This window comes from Manis javanica, chromosome 5 (genome assembly GCF_040802235.1).
Source record: "Manis javanica isolate MJ-LG chromosome 5, MJ_LKY, whole genome shotgun sequence".
Lineage (NCBI taxonomy): Eukaryota > Metazoa > Chordata > Mammalia > Pholidota > Manidae > Manis > Manis javanica.
Window position 1 is genome coordinate 23,604,678 of NC_133160.1, and position 26,112 is coordinate 23,630,789.

The following is a 26,112-nucleotide window of genomic DNA, read 5'->3' on the forward strand; positions in this document are numbered from 1 at the left end:
CTAGCTTGGTCTCTGGTTATTTGCAAACATAAGTTTGCTGTGTACCTGTCTTTTCCTGAGTTTTTTTTCCTTGATGGTGTCATATGTGGAGGGTTCTACCTGAAGGTGCAGAGAGTCTGTATTGTTGGTGGCCCTATTTGTTGCCTAACACATCTCAGCTAAGAGTGGAAGATGGCGACCAGGGACAGATAGGAGGGCTGGTTGAGCTGTGTGATGTGGTGAGATTTTTCTGATGATCATGCTTACTTCTGCACTTGGCAGCTGTCTAGCTGAGTGGTTCAGTGCCAGGCTCTGGTATCAAACAGGCCTAGGTTTGAATCCCAGCTCTGCCCTACTAAAAAATGTGTGACTTGGTCCAATTAGACCTTCTAATTCCAAGTTTTCCCTTCTGTATAATGAGACTGTTTTTAACTGTAGCGACTCCACGAGGCTACTGTAAAGTTTAAATAACACATGAAAATGCTCAGAGCTAGGCCTGGTCAATAGTAATTCAATAAATAAAAGTGATTATATTGATTACAGAGACTCACAGTTTACAGTGCTTTTTTTTTTTTCTGGTGGAGATGCTGGGGAGCAAAACAATGCGTTTTCTTTTTCTTTTATTTTTTTATTAAGATATCATTGACATACAATCTATGAAGGTTTCACATGAGCAACACTGTGGTTACTACATTCACCCATATTATCAAGTCCCCCCCACACCCCATTGCAGTCACTGTCCATGAGCATAGTTAAGATGCTATAGTCACTACTTGTCTTCTCCGTGCAGTATTGCCTTCCCTGTGACCTACCTATATTATGTGTGCTAATCAAATGCCCCTTAATCCCCTTCTCCCTCCCTTTCCCCCCACCCTCCCCAACCCCTTCCCTTTGAATCCTGTAGTTCCTTCTTGGAGTCCGTGAGCCTGCTGCTGCTAAACAATGCATTTTCATATTGATTTAATCCTGGCACAAACCCTGGGGGGTAGGGATTATTATGACTCCCATTTCACAGGTGAGGAAATTGAGAAGCTAACAGAGTGAGCAGTGAGCAGGGATCATAAATCTGGTCTTCAGAAGCTCAGACCCAGAGTACCAAGTTCCATCCCTCCCCCTTCACATCAGGAATTCTAGTTCTTCTGCCAGGTCTTTGTGGAATTTCATGCTTTTCTGTATTCAGCTGTGAACAGAACAGAGGGTTAATTTCTTAACTTCCAGTTTCGAAGCGGGTACTGTGTCTAGCCGGTTCCCAAGTCCTAAACAGGGCCAGCGAGGCGATCATCCCATTAGGCTAGCCTGCCAGCCTTAGAAGCCACGCCCCACACGACGCCACGCCTACAGATAAAAGTTTCCAGCCCCACAGTATGAAAGGAGCTCCAGCTAAACCTCTCCCACTCGCAACCCCACCTGCCGAGACCCTTGCGGCTCGGTAGCTGTCTCTTCAAACTCAAGCCCCGTCTCTGCAGTTCAGCGCTCCGTCAGACGAGGCTCCACCTCGACGCCCAAAGCCTCGCGCCAGCAGCTATGGTTGTCTTTTTCTCTTCTTCTTAAGTTCGTGAGCTATGGTCCAGGCCCTCGACGGCCACGCCCAGAGCACCGTCTCTCCTGCAGGGTCCCGGGGTCTCGCCTCTGACACGAAGCCACGTCTGCTTTAGGGCCCGTCCCTCGCCCGCACCTCTCCGGCTCCTGCCTTAACTCTGGGCCCAGCCCGACCCTTTTACGACACCACCCCCAAATCCTACATTCCATCCTGGCTCCGGGGCCTGGGGGCCGGGGGGCCGGGGACCCCAGGGCCCCACCCCGGCCCCACCCCGGCCCCACCCCGGCCCCACCCCGGCCTCCCTCAAGCGGCCTGTGGTCCCGCCCCTCCCCGTTAGCCACACCCACAAGCCCCGCCCCAAGACTCCACCCCCAGGGCCGAGGTGGGGGGGCGACTGGCCCAACCCGGCCCCCGCCTACCCGCTGCCCGGGGTGCTCGGTCGGAGCCGGCCAGCCACTGCGAGGCCGGCGAGCGCGGCAGCCCGGGGGCTCGGCGAAGATGGCGTCAGGCAGGCGCGCCCCACGCACCGGGCTGCTGGAACTGCGCGCCGGGGCGGGCTCGGGGCCCGGCGGCGAGCGGTGGCAGCGGGTGCTGCTTAGTCTGGCGGAGGACGCTCTGACAGTGAGCCCCGCCGACGACGAGCCCGGCGCCCCCCGGGAGCCGGAGCCCGCGCAGCTCAACGGCGCCGCGGAGCCGGGAGCGGTGCCCCCGCAGCTGCCGGAGGCGCTGCTGCTCCAGCGGCGCCGCGTGACCGTGCGCAAGGCCGACGCTGGCGGGCTGGGCATCAGCATCAAAGGTGGGCGCGGGGGCACCGAGGGCACGGGGTGGTGGTGTCTTGTGGGGCCGCCGAGGGCGCAGCGGAGGCTGGCAGCGGACCAAGGACGTGGACTTGGAGGACTTCTGTTGGGGGCTTAGGGGACTGAGGGAACCAAGGACACGCGGAGCACCATGGTCGGGGGTGTTTCGGCCATCGAGGTCTCAGTCTGAAGGTACAGGAGGAAAGGGTTGGGGGCACACCAAGGGCAGGTGGGTGGGGAGTTCTGTGCGGAGGCATAGAGATCTCTGAGGGGTTCCCTCTCGGGTTGCATGGACATCGAGGACAAGAGGTCCCCAGGAGAGCAAAGGGTGGAAGAAAGGGGGTTGAGGCCTGAGAGCCACTCCGGCAGAGAAGGGGAGGTCCCTGAGACACAACCAAGGTTGAGGGAGGAGTAAATCTAGAGTCCGGAGCACAGGGGTGGATCAGAGACCTGAATGGAGGCCCAGTCTAGCCTCACAGTGATCCAGAAAGGACCTAGAAATCTGAGGCTATGTATACTGGCGGTGAGCCCTGACTGCTGGACCTGTTTCCTCATCTGACCATCTCCACCTTGCACAGATTTGAGAGGATGAACATAGAGTTGCTGCTCCTCTCTGAGAACTCTCAGCCCTCAATACTGACAGCTTTCTTTAGGGGGCAGCCAGACTGTGTTTGAGTCCAGGATCAGTGTGTGAACTAAGTCAAGTCACTTCCCATCTCTGGGCCTCAGTTTACTCAACTGTGTAGTGAGGCTAATGATACAGTTGTGATGTTTCCATACCAAGAATCTAAAGTACTCACCCTGCCCCACATTAGTAGGTGCCTGGTTAATTACTGCTGTTAGATGAGAGGAAAAACTGATGGGTTCACCATTCCTACCCATCTGCCTTTCAGGTTCCCAGTCCCCAGCAGAGTGTCAGCTGCCTTGGGAAAGGGTGTCAGTCCTTGTATCACCCTGAATATGCATTGTTTTCTCTCCCTGGTGCTGCGTTTCTGTTCACTGGTGTCTCCAGACCCTCTGGGTGAGGGGGTGGGGATGGTGATGATCCAGCTACCACTGTGTGCCGAATGCTGTGCCAGTACTTTAGGTTTCACAGTTCATTTCATCCTGGCAACAAGTGGTAAAAAGTAGGGAGCATAATTTTGCAGGTGAAGAAACTGAGACTCAGAAATGTAAAACAGTTTTCCCAGGCTCACACAGTCAGTGAGTGGCAGAGCTGGGATTTGAACCTCCATTATTAGGCCACAAGAAAACATGCCAGGGAGTTGGTGATTTCCTGTGGAAGGGCAAATACCCAGGCAGCCAACCACAGGAGTCTAAAAGGGGAAATGGAGAAGCCAGGGAGTTAGGCACTAGTTTTGCCCCTAAACTCCAGAATGGAATAAGGCAACAGATCAGTCCAAAAATTGTACATGTAGCGTGTCAAAACAGGAAATAACTTAGTTCGTATAGAGTTCCCATTTACAGATGGACAAACTGAGACTTGGAGAGGGGCAGGGACTTTTCACAGTCACGTGAAGTTACTCCCCAGCTCCATACTTTCAGGTGGTGGGTAAAGATACTTTTAGGAGGTATCAGGGGAAGCACTAGGTCCATTCACTTCTTCATGGATAGAGACTGGGCTCCTGTTGCCATGGTAACCTCCCCCTAGGGTCTAGTTCAGCCTGAGGAGCCTGGAATGACCATAGCTTCAAACTGACCTGAAGTCCCCAATTTCAGGTGGAGGACAGCAGATATAAATAGAAACCGTTTCCTTTCCTAGGCCTCAAGCTCTGTGCAGTGCAGTGGGCAAACTTTTAGGCCTGTGTGAGAGTCAGGAGAGGTGTCCCAGTCCTGCCTCTGTCACCACTTTGTTGTGTGACCTTGGAAAAATGATCTCCTTCTCTCGCTGCTAGTTCCTCATCTTAAATACTCTTAAATATGCTTCCCCTCTCCCACTTACTAGCTCTGTGGCCTTGGACAAGTGTGATATCTGAAGGACTGACGTGTAGTCTACCATAGCGTTGAAAGTGTTGGTTCTGGAGCCAGGAGACCTCGGTTCAAATACTGACTTTGCCACTAACTAGCTGGATGACCTTGGGCAAGGGTCTTTTCTCCATACTTGAGTTTTCCTGATAGGAAATTGAGCATGCCTGTGTGATTGGGGGTGTTTTAAAGATGAGTGAGACAACAGTGAAAGTATTTAGCACAGTGCTTGGCACTTGGTACATGGAACTAATGTGATCCATTATTACTATTTCTTACTGTAAAAGGACATTCAAGAGTTTAGCAATAAAGCAATTCTGTAAAAGGTATTACCTTTTTTTTTTTTTGCATCTGAAATTCAATTCAGATAGACTGCTGAAATCTCTAGATGTTATTGGCCTTGATTTCCAGTCTGGGTCCTAGATCGTAAACTTTCTTGTTGCCAGAGAGGTCCTTTGGGGCCATAGCGATAGCAAGGTACCATGGGAGGCCTTCAGAAATAATTGTGCCCCAGCATTGGAGTATCTGCCTCAGTTTCTTTCTCTTTCTGTGCCTGTGCAGGGGGCCGGGAGAACAAGATGCCTATTCTTATTTCCAAGATCTTCAAGGGCCTGGCAGCTGACCAGACAGAGGCCCTCTTTGTGGGGGATGCCATCCTGTCTGTGAATGGAGAAGACCTTTCCTCGGCCACCCATGATGAGGCAGTCCAGATCCTGAAGAAGACAGGCCAAGAGGTGGTGCTGGAAGGTGAGCACTCGTGACCCCAAGGGTGTGCAGTTCCTCCCTGCCTCCCCCAGGCTTCATGCAGTGGGGGCTGGGAGGTGGGCAGGGTTAAAAACAAACAGAACTTGGGACCTGTCTTGAGATGCCATTGGGTGGTGAGGTCGGAGCAGGTGCAGAGCCAGACAGACCTGGTTTTTGCTTCCCCTTTCCCACTCACTAGCTCTGTGGCCTTGGACAAGTCACTTCATTTCTCTTAGCCTTTGTTTCTTCATCTGTAAAATAGGGATTAACTTCTGCTTTGTTTGGTTGTGTGAACAGGCAAAAGGTACCTCAAAGGCTCTGCCACCCAGTGAGTGATGAGGGAAGGAGAAGAGCAGGGATTGGGAAAAGGCGAGCTAAGATTCTTTAAGATTCTTTCCTGAGGAACCTGGAGAGCTCTCAACTCCAGTTTCTTCTGGCATGCAAGGACCCTAAAATCCTAAGACCCATCCACTGTTGAAAGTGGACTGGGCCTTTATGTATGCAGCATAAAGCTTCCAGCAAGGATCAGAGAAAAGTTTTGAGGGGGAGCCTTGATTTCCCTCCACTATCCCCTGACTGTGTGGTGTTAGATGACATCTTTGCCTTCTCTGGGCCTCTGTTTACCCATTGGTTGTAACAGGCCTCCTGCTCTGGTTGTGCCCTATCTGCCTTTTGTCATCTGTCGTAGGAGGTTTCTGCTTTGCTCAGCCCTTTCCTCAAACTCCAAGTTCCGGAAGCCATGGGGGCCTGAGGAATGTGTCTGGCTTATGGCCCAGAACAGGCACAGGGAGGTGGCGGGGGCTGACTGAGAATGCCATGGCCAGCAAAGCTGCTGAGCTGAGCCCCAGCCCCGGATCCTGCTAGGCTGCCTTTATGTCCCCAAAGGAGTTTCCCAGAGGCCACAGAAGCAAACAGGCTCTGGGTCCCTGGGAGATCTTGGGCTTTCTTAGGGTCCCCAATCTCAGTTCTCTCTCAGTTTTATTTTTACATTTTATATCTATTTAAATGCCACTGGTGCATTTCTAAAATATACTTTACAAAAGCCAGCTCTGCAGTATTAGTCCCTAAAAGCTTAAGTATATCAGTCATATTTTAACAGTAAGGTTAAATAACAAGATCACCACATAAATGACATGGATATAAGAGACTGCCCCCCCCATGCCTTATTACTTTGGTATTTATAACCAGTCATGCAGTTTGAAACAGTGGAAACTAATCTAATTGTCATTTTTTGGTTGATGAGAACAGCTCTTTTCTTTTTTGCTGTTTGCAAGCTTAATCTATAGGTGGTAACATTTCTGCTGTATGCACATTTCTAATCCACACTGATACTCCCCTTTTCCCTTCACCTTTAGGCTGAGAATGTCTCCATTTTGGTTCTCAGTATGGGTCATTCTGAGAAAGGAGTATCTCTGAGTGTTAGAAGCTTGAAACATCTCCTGGCTTTAGGAGCTAATACCTGAGCCATCCATCTAACTCATGTACTCCATTTTTTCCTCTCTAAACCAAGAAACATGTACAGATACCTACCATGTACCTGGTGTGCTGAACACTGGGTCAGAAGCTACACCAGACCCAGGGCTTCCCCTGAAGGAGCTCACCAGCCTGTGGGGGAGACAAAATCTAAATGCTGTCTCTGATACAGACTATTTAAAAGTCAGGTTCTAAAAGCCCGTCTGCTCTGTGACAAGTCTCTGGCCCTAAGACCCTTGCCTTCTCTAGGCCTTGGTTTCCATATTGGTTGGGAGTAGACTAGGCCAGAGATGACCAATAGCTTTCATTTTGAGTGTCAGTTTCCTTGGTGGTAACTGGGAGTCCCGTATTTGGAAGGATTGGGAAGTCTTGGGAAGTCTTGTCTGGGTTCAGCAGAAAGGAGCTAGAACTGATTACCACTGATACAGTGGGAAAGAGAGGTAACCTGTGCACCATCCCAGAACTGAGGGTCTCCAGTGCTTATGTTCTCTGAGGCTTCATAGGGTATGATTTTCCTTTGGCAAGCCTTGTCTCAGGACTCTGGGTAGAGCCTGGCCTGTCTGTTGCCTAGAATAGGATGTGGTCCACAGTGGGCACTCAGTAGATGTTAGGAACTCCTCTCCTGTCCCATCGCATTTATATGGAATTGGTATTATTTCCTATTTAAATGTTTGGTACCATTCACCAGAGAAACTAGGTTTTATAGAAAGGTTTTAACTGCACTTTTAGTGTCTTTAAGGGTAATTTAGATGACCTGCTTTTTTCTCGAATGTATTCTGGTAGTTTATGTTGGTTTCTTTCAAGGAATCTGTCCAGTTTATCTAAGTTGTCAAATTTATTGGCATAAAGTTGTTGATAATGCACTTGTATCGTTTCTCCCATCTGGATGAGAGCTGCCTTCTGTTTCCTCCTCTCTCCCTCCCTTAATACTGCTCTACGCAGTGGTTCAAGGGGACTCTGAGTCTAGTGGGGAGACAGCTGCCTCAACCTACCAGATCACCAGGGGGTCATAGGTGCTAAGATAGTGTCTCTTCAGGATCCGTGGAGTCAGTGGTCACTTCTCTCAGGGTGGTCAGGAAAGAATTCCTGGAGGAGCGGGTACTGGCAGTTTATGAGTGATCAGCATATGTGGGTGTGAGGTGGAGGAAGGGCATTTCTGGTGAGTAGCTGTGTGAGCTAACCCATAGAGGGATGAAATCACTTGCCTGGAGAATTGCCTGGAAATGAATGCAGCTTTCTCTGAGTTTAGGGTGTGAGGAAGGGAGTGGAGGAAGAGGAGGCTATCCAGACTGACAGATCCTGTAGGGCCTTGAATGTCAGGGTAAAGGAATTTGGACCTCCTCCAGAGAGAAATGGAGAGCCATTAAAAGGGGTTCAGCAGGAGTGTTCAGCAGGTGCATGCTTAGCTCTGGGCTTTAGCAGCATCAGCTGGGTTTGGAGGGAGGCAGAAGTAGACGGAGGATGGTAAAGAGGAGGCTAGGGCATGAATAGGAGGGAGATGGTGGTGGTTTGGGCTTAGCAGGCTTGGAATAAGAGGAAGAGTCTGGAGGTTGTGGCTTTCTTGTCAGTTGTTTCCCGATTTTTCTTAGTTGAAGTCTCTTAGGAGTGGTTTCTTGGCCCAGGCTTGTAGAAGGATGTAATTCTTCCATTGAACACAGCAAATGGGTGGGGGCAAGCAGTAGGTTCAAGAATTTTCAAATTGCAGGGGTGACTTGAGAAGCCTGAGATTGTAAAGGAGCTGGGATGCTGGGATGTGGCTAGTCCTTGAGATCTGAGGGGGTTTATGGAGAAGGTAAGGGCCTGGAAGCTGCCTTAGTGTCGAGCCAGGGCTCCTGGGAAGCCTCTTCAGATCTAGTTCCTCCTTGACCTAATCACTGGCCTCATTGTTCAGAATTTACCTGCCCCCATTCCACTCCTGGGGCCACCTCCAAGGGGCCATAGAAAGGTGGCCTGTCCTTTGGATGTGAGCTTGGCAGGGCAGCTGGGCATCTTTTCTGAGGCCTGGGGCTCAATGGATATAGAGCCTCCTGAGAATATCCTAGAAGGACAGATATCACAGACAAACTGTGGGTGCCAGCCACAGCCCCATTTTCCTGGCCTAAGTCAGGGGCTCAGCTGGGCCTCCCCATCCCCAGCTGCCTTCTGAACCTTTTCTTCTGCTAGGTCAGGGGTTTGCACAAAAGCTTTGAGTCTGTTTTCAGCCACAGGGGTGTGTTTGTGATGAGAATCTGGACACAAGCTGGCAACCAACATGCCTCTGTGTGCTGCTTAGAGAGGCCCATTGTGTGCACAGAACTGGAGCCAGGGCCAGCCTGGGCCCTTGGAGACTAGGCCTGGGGGAAAAGGAATGGACAGCCAAATGCTTCCTCTAGCTTTATCCCCAGTGTGGCTGTGATACATTAAAAAATAATACTAAAGGACAGTAAAATTAAGTCAATTTTAGTACTTTGTACAAAGTAGGCAAGGTACATCCCACATAAAGATTAGGCTTTTAAAAGATCACGTATAGAGTAGCATATCCATAGATGAGCATGATAGAAGGCAGCATAGGGTTACGAGGAATTACTATAGCCCCCATTTGACAGACAAGTTCACCAAGATTTGTTGAGAATAAAGTCGTACAACTAATAAATTGACTGACTTAGAATTCAAACTGAGGTCTATCTAGTTGCAGAGGCCACTATTGCCTCAGCCATGGGTAATACCTACCTTGCATAATTCATTTCAAGATTAAAAAATAAAGCATATAACATGCTGAAGCCAGTGCTCATAGTAGGTATTCATTTATTTTATTTGCCATGAGACAATGCATTTGAAGTGGTGCACAATGTCTTTCACACTGTAAGCATTCAATAAGTGTCAACCTTTTTCATCATCAATTAAGCAGCAACATAATTGTTTACTCCAGTAAATTCAAAGGTCTTTGAGGGCAGGAATCGTGTAGTTTGTTTCAGAGCCCCAGGCCTGGCACCGAGCCCAGCACACATTAGATCTTGGTGAGTGGGAAATGATCACTAGGGTACATCTCTGACCCTTTCTACTTTACCTTTAACCTTGTAAATTGCAATTGACTTTCCTAAATATTTAAGATTAGGCCTGACTGAATTCTTAGGGTTTCCATTATGAATCCTCAGAACTGCAAGGTCAGGCGTCTTCTGGCCCCTCCCTTGGGAGATGGGCACTGCCAGGTGATCTGCCTGAAATTTGGCTCAATATATCACCACTATCAAAAGTGGGATGGTATTAATGGATGCAGCTAATCTGAGGCCACGTACTTGACTTAGCTGTGTGCTGCTGTTCATCTGTGGCTCCTAAGGGTCTCCTGTCCTGGAACAGTCATGGATGGAGCCCCCCATTCAGTCCTCCCATGGCTGCAAAGACCTGTTCTAATTACTGTTCTCAAGGAATCATTTATTTGGGGATACACACACACACGGCTTTGAGCCATGTGACTCCCCATAGACAAAATTTGGCTTAATCCAGCCCTGGCCTGTTCCCCAGATCTTGATTAAAATGGCTCTGGGGCTCTGGAGGCAGGTTTTGGCATTGCTAAGATGTGTGAGACTGGCTGCTGATGGTGGTGGAGGAAATAATAATGATAATGATAATAATAGTACTGGTGGTATCTGCTGTTTATGAATTATCTACAGTGTGCTAGGCACTGTGCTAAGTGCCCTCCATATACTATCTCACTGAATCCTCAGAACTACCCCTGTGAATTAGGTACATTAATCACCCACTGTGTAGATGAGAACACTGAAACCCAGAAGGGTGGAGTTACTTGCCCAAGGTCACTTAGTGGCAGTGATAGAATGTGAGCCCAGATCTGTCAGAAGCAAAAGCCCATGTTCTTAATCAAGGACCAAAAGACTCTGAAAGAAACTTTGACCTCCCATCCCCCAACTGCAGAAAAAGAATTTAGATAGAGGGCATACCCCAGAAGAGAGTTATCACTTTAGATAGCTATATTATAATGTAAACAAGGTGTGGTAGACCCAGAAGGATGTGGCTACGTCTGGTCAAAATTCCTCTTTGCACCCCTCATTGTTCCTGTGTGGCCCAGGGAATATTTGATGATCAAACATTTACTCTTTTCATACTGCTGTGAGTTGCTTCCCTTTTCCTTTGAAGTCTGCGGCCTCTACCCCCTTCTCCTTGGTTCAGGATGACATATTTACCTCATTCTCTCTGTCTTTGGAACCTATGTCTATGACTTCCCTGTATGTATGTAATTAAACTTTGTTTTTTTTTCTCCTATTAAAAAAAACACACAAAGAAACCCTCCAAAACAAAAAAATACAAAACCCCATGTTCTTAAGTATTTGTACTGCACTGTGAGTCATGTCACCCTGTGAGACTCAGTTCATTCAATTTATTCAGCTGTTAAGGATGGACACACTGACCCGTCTCACTGGACTGTTGTGATTAGGTAAAGATGTGTTTGTTAAAGTTGAGCATGGTGCTTGGTGTAGTAGGCACTCAAGTGCTTCTTTTTCTCATTACTAAGATCCTGAAACTCTTTGCTTCTGGAGCTAACGAGGGCTTTATCTGTGAATCCTGGCTTAGATGGTTTGGAATGTGGTGGTATATAGTATGTTTTTGAAAACCAAATTGAATTTTGAAAAAGTGTAAAAACTAATATATGCTTAAAAAACAACAACAAAAACCCAGGAGAGCAAAAGCGATTGTCTTCTCACAGAGTAACTACTGCTGATGTTTTCACACACCTCAAGAAAGTTTTCTGTTATGTTTTTATAACTTAACAATTGAGGACCTATTTCCAATTCACTTCATGTAGCTTTGTCTCATTCTTTTTTTTTTTGAGAGGGCATCTCTCATATTTATTGATCAAATGGTTGTTAACAACAATAAAATTCTGTATAGGGGAGTCAATGCACAGTCATTAATCAACCCCAAGCCTATATCTCAACAGTCTCCAATCTTCTGAAGCATAACAAACAAGTTCTTACATGGTGAACAAGGTCTTACATAGTGAATAAGTGCTTACATGGTGAACAGTGCAAGGGCAGTGATATCACAGAAACTTTCGGTTTTGATCACGCATTATGAACTATAAACAATCAGGTCAGATATGATTATTCGTTTGATTTTTATACATGATTTATATGTGAATCCCACATTTCCCCCTTATTATTATTAGTGTTACTTTGTTATTTTTTAATAAAATGCTGAAGTGGTAGGTAGATGCAAGATAAAGGTAGAAAACATAAGTTAGTGCTGTAAGAGGGCAAATGTAGATGATCAGGTGTGTGCCTATAGACTAAGTATTAATCCAAGCTAGACAAGGGCAACAAAACATCCACGGATGCAGAAGATTTCTCTGGTGAGGTTCTAAGCCTCCCCTCTGTTGGTCCCCAATTTCTCTCCTGATGGCCCCCCTGCGACTGTGCCTGTCCTAGGTTGTTCCTCCCTTGAGGAATCTTACCCGTCTCTGGCTAATCAGTCATCTTGCAGGGCCATACAGGGAAATGTAAAGTTGGTAAGTGAGAGAGAAGCAATATTGTTTGAAAAGGTTAGCTTTTTACTTTGCAGATTTATGCCCTGTGGCTTCTATGCCCAGCATTTGTCTCATTCTTTTTAATGATTGCATAATATCCCATTATGGGGATTCATATATTCATTTAACAAATACTGAAAACCTGCTCTGTGCCAGGACTTGTAGGACCCAGGGATATAGCCATGAATAAGACTGAGTGGTCTGCCAGTTAGTGAACTCATATTTTATATTTAGTAGCCTTTACTCATGGACATTCAAGTTGTACCCAGCCTCTTGCACCAAAGACTGTGGTGCTGTGACTCCTCTGTGTGCTTGTGAGAATACATTTGAAGGGGTTCCTGCAAGTGTTATTGTTAGGTTAAAGCACTCACATGCCTTTAGGATACTGAGAGATGGTGCCACTTATACTGCACAAGGGTGTGTGGTAAGGTGAGATTTTATGCCCAGAGTGTGGTAACTCAGGCTCTGTTGGTCAGCCCTGCTTCAGGTCCTGCCAGGACCTGAGAACTATTTATATTCCAACCTTGCTGGACCAGCAGGACCTTAAAGGTCATCCTTCTGGAGCCCACTGGAATTCCATGTCCTCTCTACACCATTCTGGGTGGACGAGTGGGCAGCTTGAATCCTCACAATGTCTTACAAAGTTGGTATATCACTTCCCATTATGTAGGCAGGGAAGCTGAGGCCCAGATAGATCTTGAGACTCACCAAGGCCAGATAGCAAGTGACAGGGCCTGGACTTAAATCTGTCTGTCACTGCGTCCTGTGCTCATCCCCTTATATTGTCACAATAAGAACAGCAGCAGAAATAATAACCATCTGATGGTTCATTGAAGACTTATTTGATAGCCAGGCAGGGCAAAGTGCTTAACAATTTACGACTTGTTAATTGATATGAATCTCAATACTCTGGGAGGCAGATATATTTTACTTCCATTATAAAAGTGAGGAAATAGAGAAATCAAGCCACTTGTCCAGGGTCACAGAGCAAAGAAGTTAAACCCAAGATTGGCTCACTCTAGAGCCCACATTCAGTGTCCTCTCTCCAGGCCAGTCACTATTCATTCATTTAACAAATTTCTTACTTACCGATTACCTGGCATATGTCAGGTACTATTCTAAATGCTGGAGATACCCTAGTGAATAAAAAAACAGGTCACTGCCCTCACAGAACTGACATTTTAGTTGGAAGAGAGAAGCCATAGCCTGGTAAACAAATGGGTAGGTCATATAATTTCAGGCAGGGGCAAGTAAGTGACCACCCACTGAACAGACAAGGAATATTTAAGCTTAGAGGACACACTTCAGCCAAGACTCAAAGCCAGGATATTCAGTCACAAATGCTGATTGGACACTGGGATGAGTACTGGGTGTACTGTACTATGCTTAAGCAGATGTATTGCCTCTCCACACCACATATGTTTCTTCCCGTTGTACTGTGCCAGGTGAATGGTCCTGCCCTGTCTCTGTTCTTAGTATTTTAGTGAAATCTGTTCCCTGGTTCCCTGGAGCAAGAGCTAGGTCCTGGCTTCTCTCCTTGGCAGAGCTGGAAGTCCCTGGGAACTGGGAACTCTGAAGGGGCAGGGTGTCCTCTGTTTTTGTCTGTCTTAGCTTCCCTGAGAAGGAAGGGCCCATGTGTCACTGCGTTACCAGGCTCTTAGGCCAGGGGTTTGGCTGGGGAGAGGGTGGACACCAGCTGGTCTCTCCTTGGAGTCTCAAGAATGCTGGCCACAGGGGCCATGGTGCCCTCAGCTCTCCAGGCCACTGCCTTTGGGCAGCCCCACCCTGCCTGGTCAGGTGACTCATGCAGAAATCAGAGCAGAGAGGAAGCCTCAGAGCTAGGCTATTTATGGCCATACTCTGGGGCCCCCAGAACCCTACCCCCACTCTGGGACAGGCCAATTGGTTTGTGAAATCCAAGCCCTGTTTTGGGCACCAGCCGTTGTGCTGTCCATTTATAGCATGTTCTTGTGGGAAAAGAGAAGGAGGACCCAGTTCCAGGATGGCCTGGGTGAGCGAGGACTCCAGCAGTTTGTCTGGTTTCAAAGTTGACAAATGTTCATTTGCTAAGCATGTAGCATAGGAAATCCCTGCTCGATTCTGGGGACTCAGAGATGAATCAGGCAAGGCCCCCCTGCCCTCCTAGTACTCCCAGACTGGTCGGAGACACAGACATACAAGGAAAAGGGGTCTAGGGGACTGCAAAATGAGTGTGGTGGATCCAGAGTAGGCATGTGGGAAGGCATCTTGGGGGAGGTAATGTCTGAGCTGAGCCAGGACCTAAGGCTGTGGTACCTTCTCCCTCCTGCTGAATGAAGCTCTCTTGCCTGGTGTTCATCTCTCCATTCACAGAACCCTGACTTTGGGTTCAAATCAAGCTGGGCTTCTGTCCTCTAGGAGCTCCCATCACTAATGGGAGAGGAACCCCAACACACAAAGTCACAACAGAGTTCTAAGAACTGCAGGCAGGGATGGTGTATTGGTAAGAAACTCGTATTTCTTGAATCCTAACCTGTGCCACGTGTTTTACATCATCCTGTTTGATCCTGACATCTCTCTGAAGTAGATGTTGTTATACCTCTTTTACTGACTAGCAGACTGAGGCCCAGAGAGGTGAATTACCTTGTCCGTGATCACAGAGCTGGACAGTGCTGGAGCTGCAATCAAATTCAAGAGTGCCTGTTTCCAAACCATGTACTAAGGGCCTTCTGTACAGCCCAGTCAGGCCAGTGAAATACAAGACATCGTGGAAATCTTTACCTCTTTGATAAAAGGGAGGTATGAGGAGACAGCCCTTTATCTGCCTGTCTTCCCTTCCTGCTTTGGGTTTTGTTATGTAAGGAATGATTGCTTTAAGCTGTAGCACCCATCTTGTGACCCCTAGAGGAAGGCCAAGAGAACGGCAGAGAGGTCTACCCTGAATCCAGTGTCACTGAGCCGCTGAATGAATCCTGAAATTGCCTTCCTCTAGACTTCTTGTTGTAGGAAATCAGAAATATCTTTATTATGTAAGGCACTATTATCATTATTCTATTATTTGCAGCCAAATTCATCTATTTGTTATAGCAAGAATGACAAAAGTATTTAGTTAACCAGTCAGGCTTAATTGATTGGTAATGGCTGCCATAGAACATTATGAATGATTCATGATGTCTTCCAAGCACAAGGGCAAGGGATAAATATATGGTAGCACAGTGTTATATGTTTACCATCCCAGTCCTACCTCAGGCTAGTCCAGGACCTGGCACATAGCAAGTGCTCAAGAAAACTGACTTGGAGTCTCTGAGTCTCTGCTCCCACCAAACTCTTTTCAGATCAACTGAATTTAGGGCCTCATCATCCTCTGTGGTCAAAAAGTGACTGTCACTGCTCTAGGACCAACTTCTGTTTGTCATCATGTTGTTCTTCAGTTCTAACTGCCACGGTTAGTGAGATCTTCCTTTTCTAGAAAGGCACGGGATCTTGGTGCCAATCAAGAGTCTTTTGGCTGCAAATACCATGACTCCATTTGGGATGGCAGCCCGACTTTGTAAAGGGATGAGTATCAGAAACTGGGACATATGCAGGTGCCTGCTAGGGCTTTCCTTCTGTCTTTCACCGAGCAACATCCACCATTCTGTCTCTACCAACCAGCTTCCTCCTCTTCTTTTGTCCCCTCAGCAGAAAGTGGTTGCCCCTGTAGCATTCAAATTTGTTCAAGACACCCATCGAGGATCTCTCCTGGTCTCAATTTGAATAACCTTTGCAGGTCAGGTGTTCACCCTTGATCCAGCTGGCATAGCCAAGAGGGCAGGATCACATATCAGAACATGACTTGATGGGTCATTTGGGCATCAAAGTATGTCTGGGCTGTTATTCTAGAACTGTATTGTCCAATATGGCACATTAGCTCCAAGAGACTTTTAAATTAATTAAAATTAAATAAAATTAAAAAATTCAGTTCCTCATTTGTACTAGTCACATTTCAAGTGCCCAGTAGCCTCATTTGGCTAGTGGCTACTGTATTGGACAGTGTATATATGTATATATGTGTGTGTGTGTGTATAACATTTAATAATCACAGAAAACTTCGTTGGGCAATGCTATTTAGAAATTGTATAATATAAAAGAATAATGATATCACTCACTGAGTGATAGTTGGTGAGAGCTACGAGGGCTCCTGGGCACCTATATTGGTTAGGGTACAAGCTATGCTGCTACAAGAGATCCATAAAATACTGTGGCTTAAATATAACAGAAGCTCCTTCCTTCCTTAGGTGACAGTCCAAGTTTGAAACGGCATCTCCAAAGTGGCAGCATCTGTTTATTTCTGTTCTGTTGGTCAGCCTTATTTAGAATGTGGCTCATGTCTTCATGGTCAAAATGGTGGCCCACCTGTGTTCCAGGCAGCTTAACCCTGTCAGGGGTAAAGAAGAGGAAGGAAAGGGTGTGTGCTCTCTGGGTTAATGGGCAAAACTTGATAGCTACACACATCCTTTCTGCTCTCATCCTATTGGTCAGGCTTGGTCACGTGGGTTCAGGAGCCTGGAAAATGAAGTTTAATCTGGAAGGCTATCACTGTCTTGGAGGACAATTAGCAGCCTGTACCATAGGACTATCTCATTCAACCCCTCCTCTTTGCAGATAAGAAGACTGAAGAGATAGAGGAAAACAATGTGACAGTGGCAGAGCAGTCACATCTCCTGACTCCTGTCTTGTGCTCTTTTCACTGCCTTGCTGCAGCTGTTGTCCATTACCTTAAGCAGCCATCCTGAAGGTCCAAACACTTCTACTTAACTTGGTTAGAACTTAGTCACATGGCCATACTAGCTGCAAAGGAGGCTGGGAATTGTAGTCTTTCTTCTGGGTTGGCCATGTGTCTGTAAACCAGAGGAAAGTGAGAGAATGGATGTTGGCATGCATCCAGTATTTTCTACCACACCATCCTGTCAGACTTTAGTCTAGAGGAGCATAATGATACTGGGCATAAATTAAACTCTTAATGAATTAGTGACACTTGTAATGTGTGCTACATGGGAGTCCATGTCACAGTGGTAACTGCTGACCTGTCCCCTGACCAGTCAAGTACATGAAGGAGGTCTCACCATATTTCAAGAACTCTACCAGCGGGACCTCAGTTGGCTGGGACTTGCCTCCTGCTTCACCCCTTCAGCAGCGGCAGCCTTCGTCATCTGGCCCCCCATTCCGTGACCTCAGCGATGCCAAACATGTGTCCTTGAAGATGGCATATGTCTCAAGGAGGTGCACCCCCACTGATCCGGAGCCCAGGTAAGCCTAGGGTGGGGGCAACTCAGAGAGACATGCCCTGGTGTTAAGTGGTGGAGGCACTGTGTTGCAAATGATGCGCACAGTATCTGAACAGAGTGGGGCCTCAGAAATGTTTGTTGAATCCATGCAAGAGTCAAGTTATGGAGATGATGATATGCTTTGCTTCTCTCTTCTCTTCGTCTTCTGGGCAGTTCACATCTGAGGAGGCACTTGGTCTGCGGAGGAGCCCTGGATTCTAGTCTTTGTTCTCCTTAAACTAGTCCATTTTTCTCACTGACCTTTAGATTCCTTCATTGTGAAATGAGGTTGTTGGACTCAGTGATCCCTTTAAGTCTCTTCTGACTCTGCTGAGATTCTGAGACGTCTGGTAACGTTTGTGTCAGGGCCATAGAAGGTTACCATCCTACACATCTGAGCAGCCCTTAACAGTTCACTGATGATAAGATTGATACCAGCCAACATTGCACAATTTCCTTTAACTCTCACAGCAATCCTATGAGCAAGGTCCTATTACTTCAGCCCGATTTTATAGATGAGGACAGAGAGAGGAAGTAACCTGCCCAAGATCACACAGCCAGGAAGGGATGAAACTTGCCTCATTCCAGGCAGCCCTCTCTGCTTTAGAAGTTGCAGGTGCCTGGGTGATGGTGGTGGTTGAATGGAGCATATGTTGATCAAATAGGATATGCAGGATTGGGGGTAGTATACATATTGAGTGTGGGAGCAAAAGGTTTGTGCTGTTGGTCCTAGTTACAGCCAAGGTTCAATGCCGGGCAAATGCTTAACAGTGGCCTGAAGGGCTGATTAATGTTCAGCATCCAGGTCTCCTGATCCTATTTGATGTTGTAGCCCAGCCTGCTCCCATGAGGCATGAACTGGTAATTGACAGATCACTTGTAGGTGCCCACTTGAAGGGGCTTTGTGTTGGGTGAGGGTGAAGTGGTATTAATCCTCCCTGAGACTCCGAGAGCCTTGGGTTAATCATGATTTCCAGCCTGTTCCCAGATACTACCCGGAGCATGTATGTCCAGGTATTTCTATGAGTTTGCATGTGTAGATGGCATGTAAATACAAGTGTTTTTGTGTATATGTAAACATTTGCCTGGGTAGGGGTGTAGATTTGTGCATATGTGTTTGTGTGTTTTTTTGTTAATATTCATGCATATATGCCTGTTTGTATATGTGATTGACCATATGTACATATGTAACTAGATGTGTAAATTGAATATAATGGGGGTTCCATATAAGCGCCATCTCCTGGTTAATGAAACATAATCTGATAACCAAAATATAATGAAAAATATTTCAAACTTTTACTTAGTGTTAGGATTACATCAGGTTGCAAGTATCAGAAATCCCAATAAGCAATGACTTAAATAAATGATGGGTTTATTTTTCCACATGTTTATACAGAAGTCCAAGGTCAGCTATTGGGGCAGCAGTAGCTGATCAAGAATGCCCTCAAGGAATCAGGCATCCAAATTCATCATCTGTATCTTTATTGTGGATTTTCTTCTTCTTGGTGGCGGGATGGTGGCTGCACCTCCAAGCATGTGTCCACATTCCAAACAGGAAGCAGGCAGAAGGCAAAGGAACTTTTCCCCTGGTATTCTGTTTTGCTGCATAACAAACCATTCTAAAATTTAGTAGCTTAGAAGAAAAGAGTTTATTATTTCTCACAATTCTATAATCTCGACTGGCTTAGCCAGCCATTCCTGCTCGATGTGGTATCTGCTGGACTGTAAGTCCAGAATGACTGCTTCCTCTCCCAGTCTGCTACCTTAGCTGGTATGGGTGGAACAACTAGCGGCTGGCTAAGGATGCCTGTTTCCATGTGGCCTTTCTATGCGGCTAGCTTAATCTTTCTCTTAGGGTAGCTGGTTTTCGTGGTGTCTTGGGAAAGCCGGAATCTCACTTCTGCCACATTTTGTTTGTCAAACCAAGTCACAAGGTCCAGGGAAGGAGAAATAAATTTTCATCTCTTGATGAGAGAAGTGGAATGTATGTTCAGGGAGGGATTGATTTGGTGGTGGAGGCCATTTTTGGAGATTAACTACCACATCTGGGAAAGCTTTACCTTTCCTTTGGGAAGGGCCGTCCTCCCTACAGACTTTTATCTGTGTCTCTTGGGTCAGAGCTGGGTCACACGGCCAGCCCTAGCCTCAGGGGAGGGTGGGGGTTCAAGTGTTTTGCTTTCTAGCTCTGCAGTAGAAAAAGGCAGAGGTAAAGGGGGTTGGCATGGGTGTTGTGTGAGCCATTCTCCAATTTCTGACCCACTTCATTTGTTACAGAAAAGCCAAAGGAGAGTGAATCTTTAGTGCCCCATAAAACATTTTAAAATCTTGTCCCTGTCACCTCCCTGAAACTCCTTCCCCACACTTGCCCACATGGCTTTTTGTCTTTCTTCCTTTTCCCTGTTCCATTCCTCTGAGCTCTTCTTCCATAGACTAACTTGGGCTAGTCAAGCCTCTTCAGTTTTTGTGTTTTTCCTTCTAATTAGTGTATTACTTCGGTGCTGCACCAGAAAAGAGAAGCTGGGAGCCAGCCCAGTAAGAGAATCCTTCTGCTTAGAAACCAGGAGAAATGAGCAAGACAATGAATCCTCATGTAGTGATAATTTGGGCCCCTGTCACACATGTTTGAGTATGGGCTTATTTGTATGTGTATGCCTGTGTGTGTGTGTGTGTGTGTGAGATAATCTCTTCCCTAGACCCCATGAGCCTCTAGTAGCTGTGGCTGGAGCCCCAGCAGTGGGTGCCACTCCTGATTTTCTTATGGACATTCTCTAGTGGTTTCTCCTGGTTTTGTGGTAGATGGGGTTTCTTGGGCCAGTTTCAGGGCTGGGCAGCTGCAGTCCGGTGGACAGGTCCTCCTCTCTCCCAATTTGTGCCTGCAGGTATCTGGAGATCTGTTCGGCAGATGGCCAAGATACCCTCTTCCTGAGGGCCAAGGATGAGGCTAGTGCAAGGTTGTGGGCAGCTGCCATCCAAGCCCAGATCAACACTCTGGTGCCCTGGGTCAAGGACGAGCTGCAGGCACTGCTGGCAGCCACCAGCACAGCTGGGAGCCCGGACATCAAGCAAATTGGCTGGCTGACTGAGCAGGTGCCTGTTGGGCTGGGATCTATCCTTCCCTCTTTTCCCCTCCCTTGGAGCTGACCCCATTCCCATGACACCCCACCTTGGCCCTCTGACCTCTCCTCTCCCTGCTCCTCCTCACTGCTGCTTTGCCCCCTGCAGCTGCCCAGTGGGGGCATGGTACCCACCCTGGCCCTGCTGACTGAAAAGGAACTGCTCCTCTACTGCTGTCTTCCCCAGACCCGTGAGGCCTTGAGCCAGCCAGCCCGTACTGCCCCGCTCATTGCCACCAGGTACTGACAGGTAGGGGTGTGTGTCTCGCTCAGAGCTTGGGGGGTGATGCTCTGGATGGACCTTAGAAGTGGAGAACTCCAGCCCCATTCTGCCCTGAGTTATTCCCTAGTTGACCTGAAGCAAGTCTCTTCCCTGTCTGCTGATTTCCTTATCTATAAAATGGGGGCTTGGAACAGGACATGAGGTCCCACCAGTCACTCATACATTGGCACCTACTGTGACCAACCTGTGTTGCCTGGTTTGAGGGACAGGGAGCTGATCCCAATGGTCTGCCCTCAGGGAGCACCCAGTCTAGTGGGGGAGACTGGCCCAGGGACAGCTTCCAGTACAGAGTTGTGTGGACAACTTCATTCTTCCTGGCCTGGTTGGGGAAAGCTTCAGGCAGGAGGTGATTCTGAGCTGGGCCTTGACGGACAAGTAGAACTTTAGTATTTAAGAAAGAGTGGAAAAGCTTCTCATATGGAGAGAGCAACATGGTCAAAGGTACAGAGGCATGAGGGCCATGGTATGTTCATGGAACTAGGAGTGTGCTAAAACCAGTATGTAGAATCTTTGCAGGAAATGGAGAGAAATAAGACAGAGTGTTGGCAGGGCTTGATCTTGGAGACCCTCTATTGCCTGGTTAAGAAGTGCTAGTATCCTAAGTTGTATCCTAAGTTGTGGCAGAGTTGAAGGGTTTTAGCTTGGAAGTAAGGTGACTCAGCTTGTTTTTAAAAATAATCCCTAAGGCTGCCATGTGGAAAATGCACTGGAGGAGCAGAGTGGAAGCTGGGAGGCTGCTGTAGTCACACAAGAGAGAGGGTGGAGGCGGGTGGAGGCAGCAGATGGAGAAGAAAGGCTGCATTTGCATTGGAAAACACATGGGTGGTAAATTTAACCAGGCTTAATGCTTGCCAGCTGGGGAGGGTGAGGGAGGTGTCCGGGATGAATAGGTGAATGCAAGGTTTGGAGCTTCTGCCGGGGCAGTGGGAGTGCAAAGAGAGGAGGCTGGAGCAAGACGCTGTGTCAAGTCGTGTGGGGGACAGATAGGGAGTTTGGGTAGGAATCTGAGGACTTGTGGGTTTGTAACTCAGGGCTGGAGAATGGGAGACTGGGTGTCAGCCTCAGTTCCAAGGGGGAACTGAGGCAATGAGTGTATAGAGTGAGGAATGAGAGGGCTAAGGGCCAGAAGCCTGAGTCTGCTGCCCAGAGGTGGGCAGTGAGCTTACACAGCAAGTGGCAGTCAAGCAAGCCAAGGTAGCCCCGTGTCTCTTCGCTTATGAGCTGGGCTCTGGCCCATGTGTCAGGACCTGCTAGCTACCAGGGATAAGCAGGTCATGGATTGTCTACCTAATCAAGTGAGTCATTATTTCAGGCCATAAATGTTTATTAAGCACTTCCTATATGCTAGCCATTGTTTTAGTTGCTGAGAATACAGTAGTGAACAACTTAGATAAAAATTTGTACCCTAGATGATCTAGTGAAAAAGATAATCAAAAACCAACTGAAATAATGAACAGGTATAATTTCTGGTGTAATAATTTTTATAATGCCATGATGAAAAGTAAAGCCAGTTGGTGAAGGCTCCTATTTTAGATAGGGAGGTTAGGGAAGGCTTCTCAAAAGAGATGACATTTGAGCAAAGATCTGAAGGAAGTGAGGGAGTGAGCAATGCAGATAGTCAGGGAAGAGTGTACTTGTCAGAGGGTACAGCATGTGCAAAGATGCTGAAGCAGGAGTGTGCATGTTGTGTTTGAAGACACCTAAGGCTGGAGCTGCGGGAGCAAGGGGGAGGTGGAGGAGATGGTCTGCTGTGAGTCAATGAATGCCCATCTGTAAGTCCTGTCCCCTCATTAGGTGGTAAAGGAGTCACAGGGGCCCTTCCCAGGTCACTGCCCCCTTGGTCTAGAACTGTTTCCCCATTGCCTGAGTCCTCATGCGTAGCCTTCTGCCCCATCCCCAGGCTAGTGCACTCTGGCCCCTCCAAGGGCTCAGTGCCCTACGATGCAGAGCTCTCTTTTGCCCTGCGCACGGGCACACGTCACGGTGTGGACACTCACCTGTTCAGCGTGGAGTCACCGCAGGAGTTGGCTGCTTGGACCCGCCAACTGGTGGACGGCTGTCACCGAGCTGCTGAGGGTGTGCAGGAGGTGTCCACAGGTGGGCTGGGTGGACCTGGTGGTGCTTCTCTGGTAATGAGCTGCTCATCCTCAGGAGCACTCGAGCTTCCTTCTTTAGGGAGCTTCTGGAGGGGGATAGAAAGTGGGGTTTGGGCCCTGTATTCCAGATGAGCAGGTGTCCTGGTAGGTGGTGAGACTTTTCCCCTGGGTTTTCTTGCCCCAGCTTTGTGATTCCACTGGTGGAGGATGTGTGAGGTGGCATGCTGAGTAGGGTTGCCAGATAAAATATAGGATACCACTTAAATTTGAATTTCAGATAAACAGCAAATACTTCTTTAGTATGAGTAAGTCCAAATTATCCATTGTTTATCTGAAATTCATATTTAACTGGGCAATTGTACAGGTCTGCAAGGTCTCCAAGAGCCACTGGTAAGTCTGCTGATATCTTTAGGAAGTGGACCTCCTGTCCATGTCAGAGTTTAAGCTCCCTCTTTCCACTTTTGGTGTTGCTGGAAGTGGCACTAGAAGTGGGTGTTGTTTCTGTGAGGGGCCATCTTTATGTATTTTAAGGTAGGGGTGGCTATGAGGGTAGATGTAGAGATGGCATGACAGACAGTGAGCCTCCCATCCCTGGAGGCCTTCAAGCTCCACTTTTGGAGTTGCCGGTGGGGTTGGAGGTGGGGCTTGTGGTCTCAGAGGTGCCGGCTGTACCTGTGTCCACATTGCCTGTCCCACAGCCTGCACATGGAACGGCCGTCCCTGCAGCCTCTCTGTGCACATTGACAAGGGCTTCACACTGTGGGCAGCTGAGTCCGGTGTGGCCCGAGCTGTACTGCTCCGCCAGCCCTTTGAGAAGCTGCAGATGTCCTCGGATGATGGTGCCAGTCTCCTTTTCCTGGACTTCGGGGGCACTGAAGGAGAGATTGTGAGTGGAGGGGGTGGGGCTACACTCTTCTGGAGGCCAGGCTGGATGGGGCTCCTGACCCTTCTCTCCATCCACCCTGCAGCAGCTGGACCTGCATTCGTGCCCCAAAACCATGGTCTTCATCATCCACTCCTTCCTCTCAGCCAAAGTCACCCGCCTGGGGCTTTTGGCTTAGGGGTCACCAGATGCACTAGCTCTGAAGAGGCGGTGTCCACCACATGGCCTGACCTGGCCCTCCACTGACTGCCTGCTCACCGCTGGGCTGGGGGAAGGAAGAGGAAAGGAAAAAGGGTGCAGAGACCCAGCCTGTGAGGGAGGCTGGGATAGTCTTGGGGACCAGAACCCAGACTTAGGACACAGTGGATCCTGCCTAGGATGGGATAGCCTCCCTGCTGTCCCATATCCCCCCACCAGTGCCTTTGCAGAGAGATATTTTATGTACACAGAAGCCATTCCAAGCCTAGGACCTGCCTCTGTGAGGATTCTGACCCTAGCCAACAACTTCCAGGCCTCCTAGAGGCCCCTAAACCACCCTCAGAGGCCCCATATGAAGCTGGAGTTCCTGGGGTCCATGGCAAGAGAAAGAGGAGGAGCCTTTCTGTTCATTTCTCCCTTCAGCTCCACCACTTTGGGGCATCTGGTTTTTCTCTTTGTCTTTTGGATGAATAAACAGCCTGTGGGTACATTGGCGGCCTGGCCCAGTCTCTGTGGTTCATGACTTGGCTTTTGGATCCTGCAGTCGTCCCCGTAGTCTCACAATGGATCAGACCCAGGGCTGGGCCCCTTTTTTTTCTGGAGAAGAGCAGGCCTTTAACCACAGGGCTGAAAAGAGAGTGTTTTAGTTACCTAATTGTAACAAATCACTCTAAAATTTAACAGCTTAAAAAAATTCATGTTTATTATTTTTCAGGTTCTGTGGGTGAGAAATTTGAATGGGGCTGAGCTGGGTTGTTCTTGTCTCAGGGTCTTTCATGAGGTCACAGTCAAGATGTTAGGTAGAGCTGCACTCATCTGAAGGCTTGACTGGGGCTAGAGGATCCATTTCCAATACTGCTCACACATATAGCTGGCCGTTGGCAGGAGGCCCCATTTCCTCACCACGTGGGCCTAACCATAGGACTGCTTGAGGTTGCTCGTAACAAGGCAGCTGGCTTCCTCCAGAGGGAGTGGCACAGAAGAGAGCCAAGAGGAATCCACAGTGCCTTTAATGACGTGGTCTTGGATGTCATATTCTGTTCCTTCTGCTTTTTTCATTAGAGTGAGAGTACACTCAAGGAGAAGGGAATTAGGCTCCTTCTCTTGGAGAAAGGAATGTCAAAGAATCTGTGGACCTATTTAAAATCATCGTAATGAGCCCTGGCCTCTGTCCTGCAGGAAGGAGAGCACTTGGAGCATGCTTTGTGGAACATTCTTTTGGAAGCTGTAATGTGCTACGTGGATGTGCATTTGCCATGTTTACAACTCCTTACTTCTTGCATTGGCTAGAAAATCAGTGACAACCATAATGATTACATTTGGAGAGCACTGGCTCTCTGGCAAGTGTTGTGCATACATTTCCTCAGTGGATCCTTGCCATACATCAGTGTGGTAGACACGATTATCTCCATTTAATGGGTACAGAGAGTGGGGCTCAGAGGGGGAAAATGACTTCTCTAAAGTCACACCGCGATGAAAAGCCTGAGCTTGGATTCAAACTAGGTTTTTCTGACTTCAGAGTTCTTTTTCATCTTAGATACTTCCTGGCCCTGCATTATCCATTAGAAATATAATGTGAGCCACATATGTAATTAAAAATTTTCTGGTAGCTACATTAAAAGACATTAAAAAAATAGGAAAATAATTTTGATAATATATTTTATTTAACCCAATATATCCAAAATACTTTCACTTCAATACATAATTAATTGAGATGTTTTACATTCTTTTTATTTCATGCTAAGTCTTTGAAATCTTGTGTGTAATTACACACACAGTACATCAGGTGCCAATTTTCATTGGAAATTCTTGATTTATATTTGTATTTCATAAAATTTACAGTTGAAAGAAGATTTTCATACCCAAGTTGTTCCAAATGTACTAAAGTTTTCCAACAACTGATTTGAGTATCAATTTTAAAGTAAAATTAAACAAATACAATTCAGTTCCTCATTCACAGTAGTTGCATATCAAGTGCTCAGTAGCCACACATGGCTAGTGGTTATGGTATTGGACTAAGCAGTTCTAATTAATCCTCCATGTGAGGAAACTGAGGCCCACATGAAGTCGTACAACAAGCCAAAGCTGGTTCTAGAAACATGGGGAGAGGAGGTAAGCAGAGATATTCCAGTCTTGCCTACCCATCCATCTACCTGCCAATCCATCTGTCAATTCACTGTTCATCTGAGAAATTTCTAGTGCACACCTACTCTGCTGGTCCTTGGGGCCAGGAGTTGA

The 26,112-nt window shown here is 47.6% G+C and overlaps 1 protein-coding gene and 1 long non-coding RNA gene across 2 annotated transcripts; one reads left to right on the plus strand and one right to left on the minus strand.

Moving 5' to 3' along the window:
- Nucleotides 1-858: 858 nt before the first annotated feature.
- LOC108390125 (uncharacterized) lies at nucleotides 859-2,079 on the minus strand. Its single transcript, XR_005059845.2, has 3 exons — nucleotides 1,939-2,079; nucleotides 1,387-1,608; nucleotides 859-1,159 (listed from the first exon to the last, which is right to left on the minus strand). It is a non-coding gene; the product is annotated as an uncharacterized lncRNA (long non-coding RNA).
- Nucleotides 1,939-24,362, plus strand: SNTA1 (syntrophin alpha 1). The gene is made up of 8 exons (XM_017648825.3): nucleotides 1,939-2,315; nucleotides 4,843-5,028; nucleotides 17,077-17,284; nucleotides 20,181-20,388; nucleotides 20,524-20,654; nucleotides 22,598-22,794; nucleotides 23,492-23,679; nucleotides 23,762-24,362. The coding sequence occupies exons 1-8, from the start codon at nucleotides 2,018-2,020 to the stop codon at nucleotides 23,852-23,854; spliced, it is 1,509 nt and encodes a 502-aa protein (XP_017504314.3). The 5' UTR covers nucleotides 1,939-2,017; the 3' UTR covers nucleotides 23,855-24,362.
- Nucleotides 24,363-26,112: the final 1,750 nt, after the last annotated feature.

Coding starts and splice junctions, on each gene's coding strand:
- SNTA1 (XM_017648825.3), top strand. CDS start 2,018: ATGGCGTCAGGCAGGCGCGCCCCACGCACCGGGCTGCTGGAACTGCGC. Junction 17,285..20,180: donor CCCACTGATCCGGAGCCCAG/GTAAGCCTAGGG, acceptor TTGTGCCTGCAG/GTATCTGGAGATCTGTTCGG. Junction 23,680..23,761: donor GGGGCACTGAAGGAGAGATT/GTGAGTGGAGGG, acceptor TCCACCCTGCAG/CAGCTGGACCTGCATTCGTG.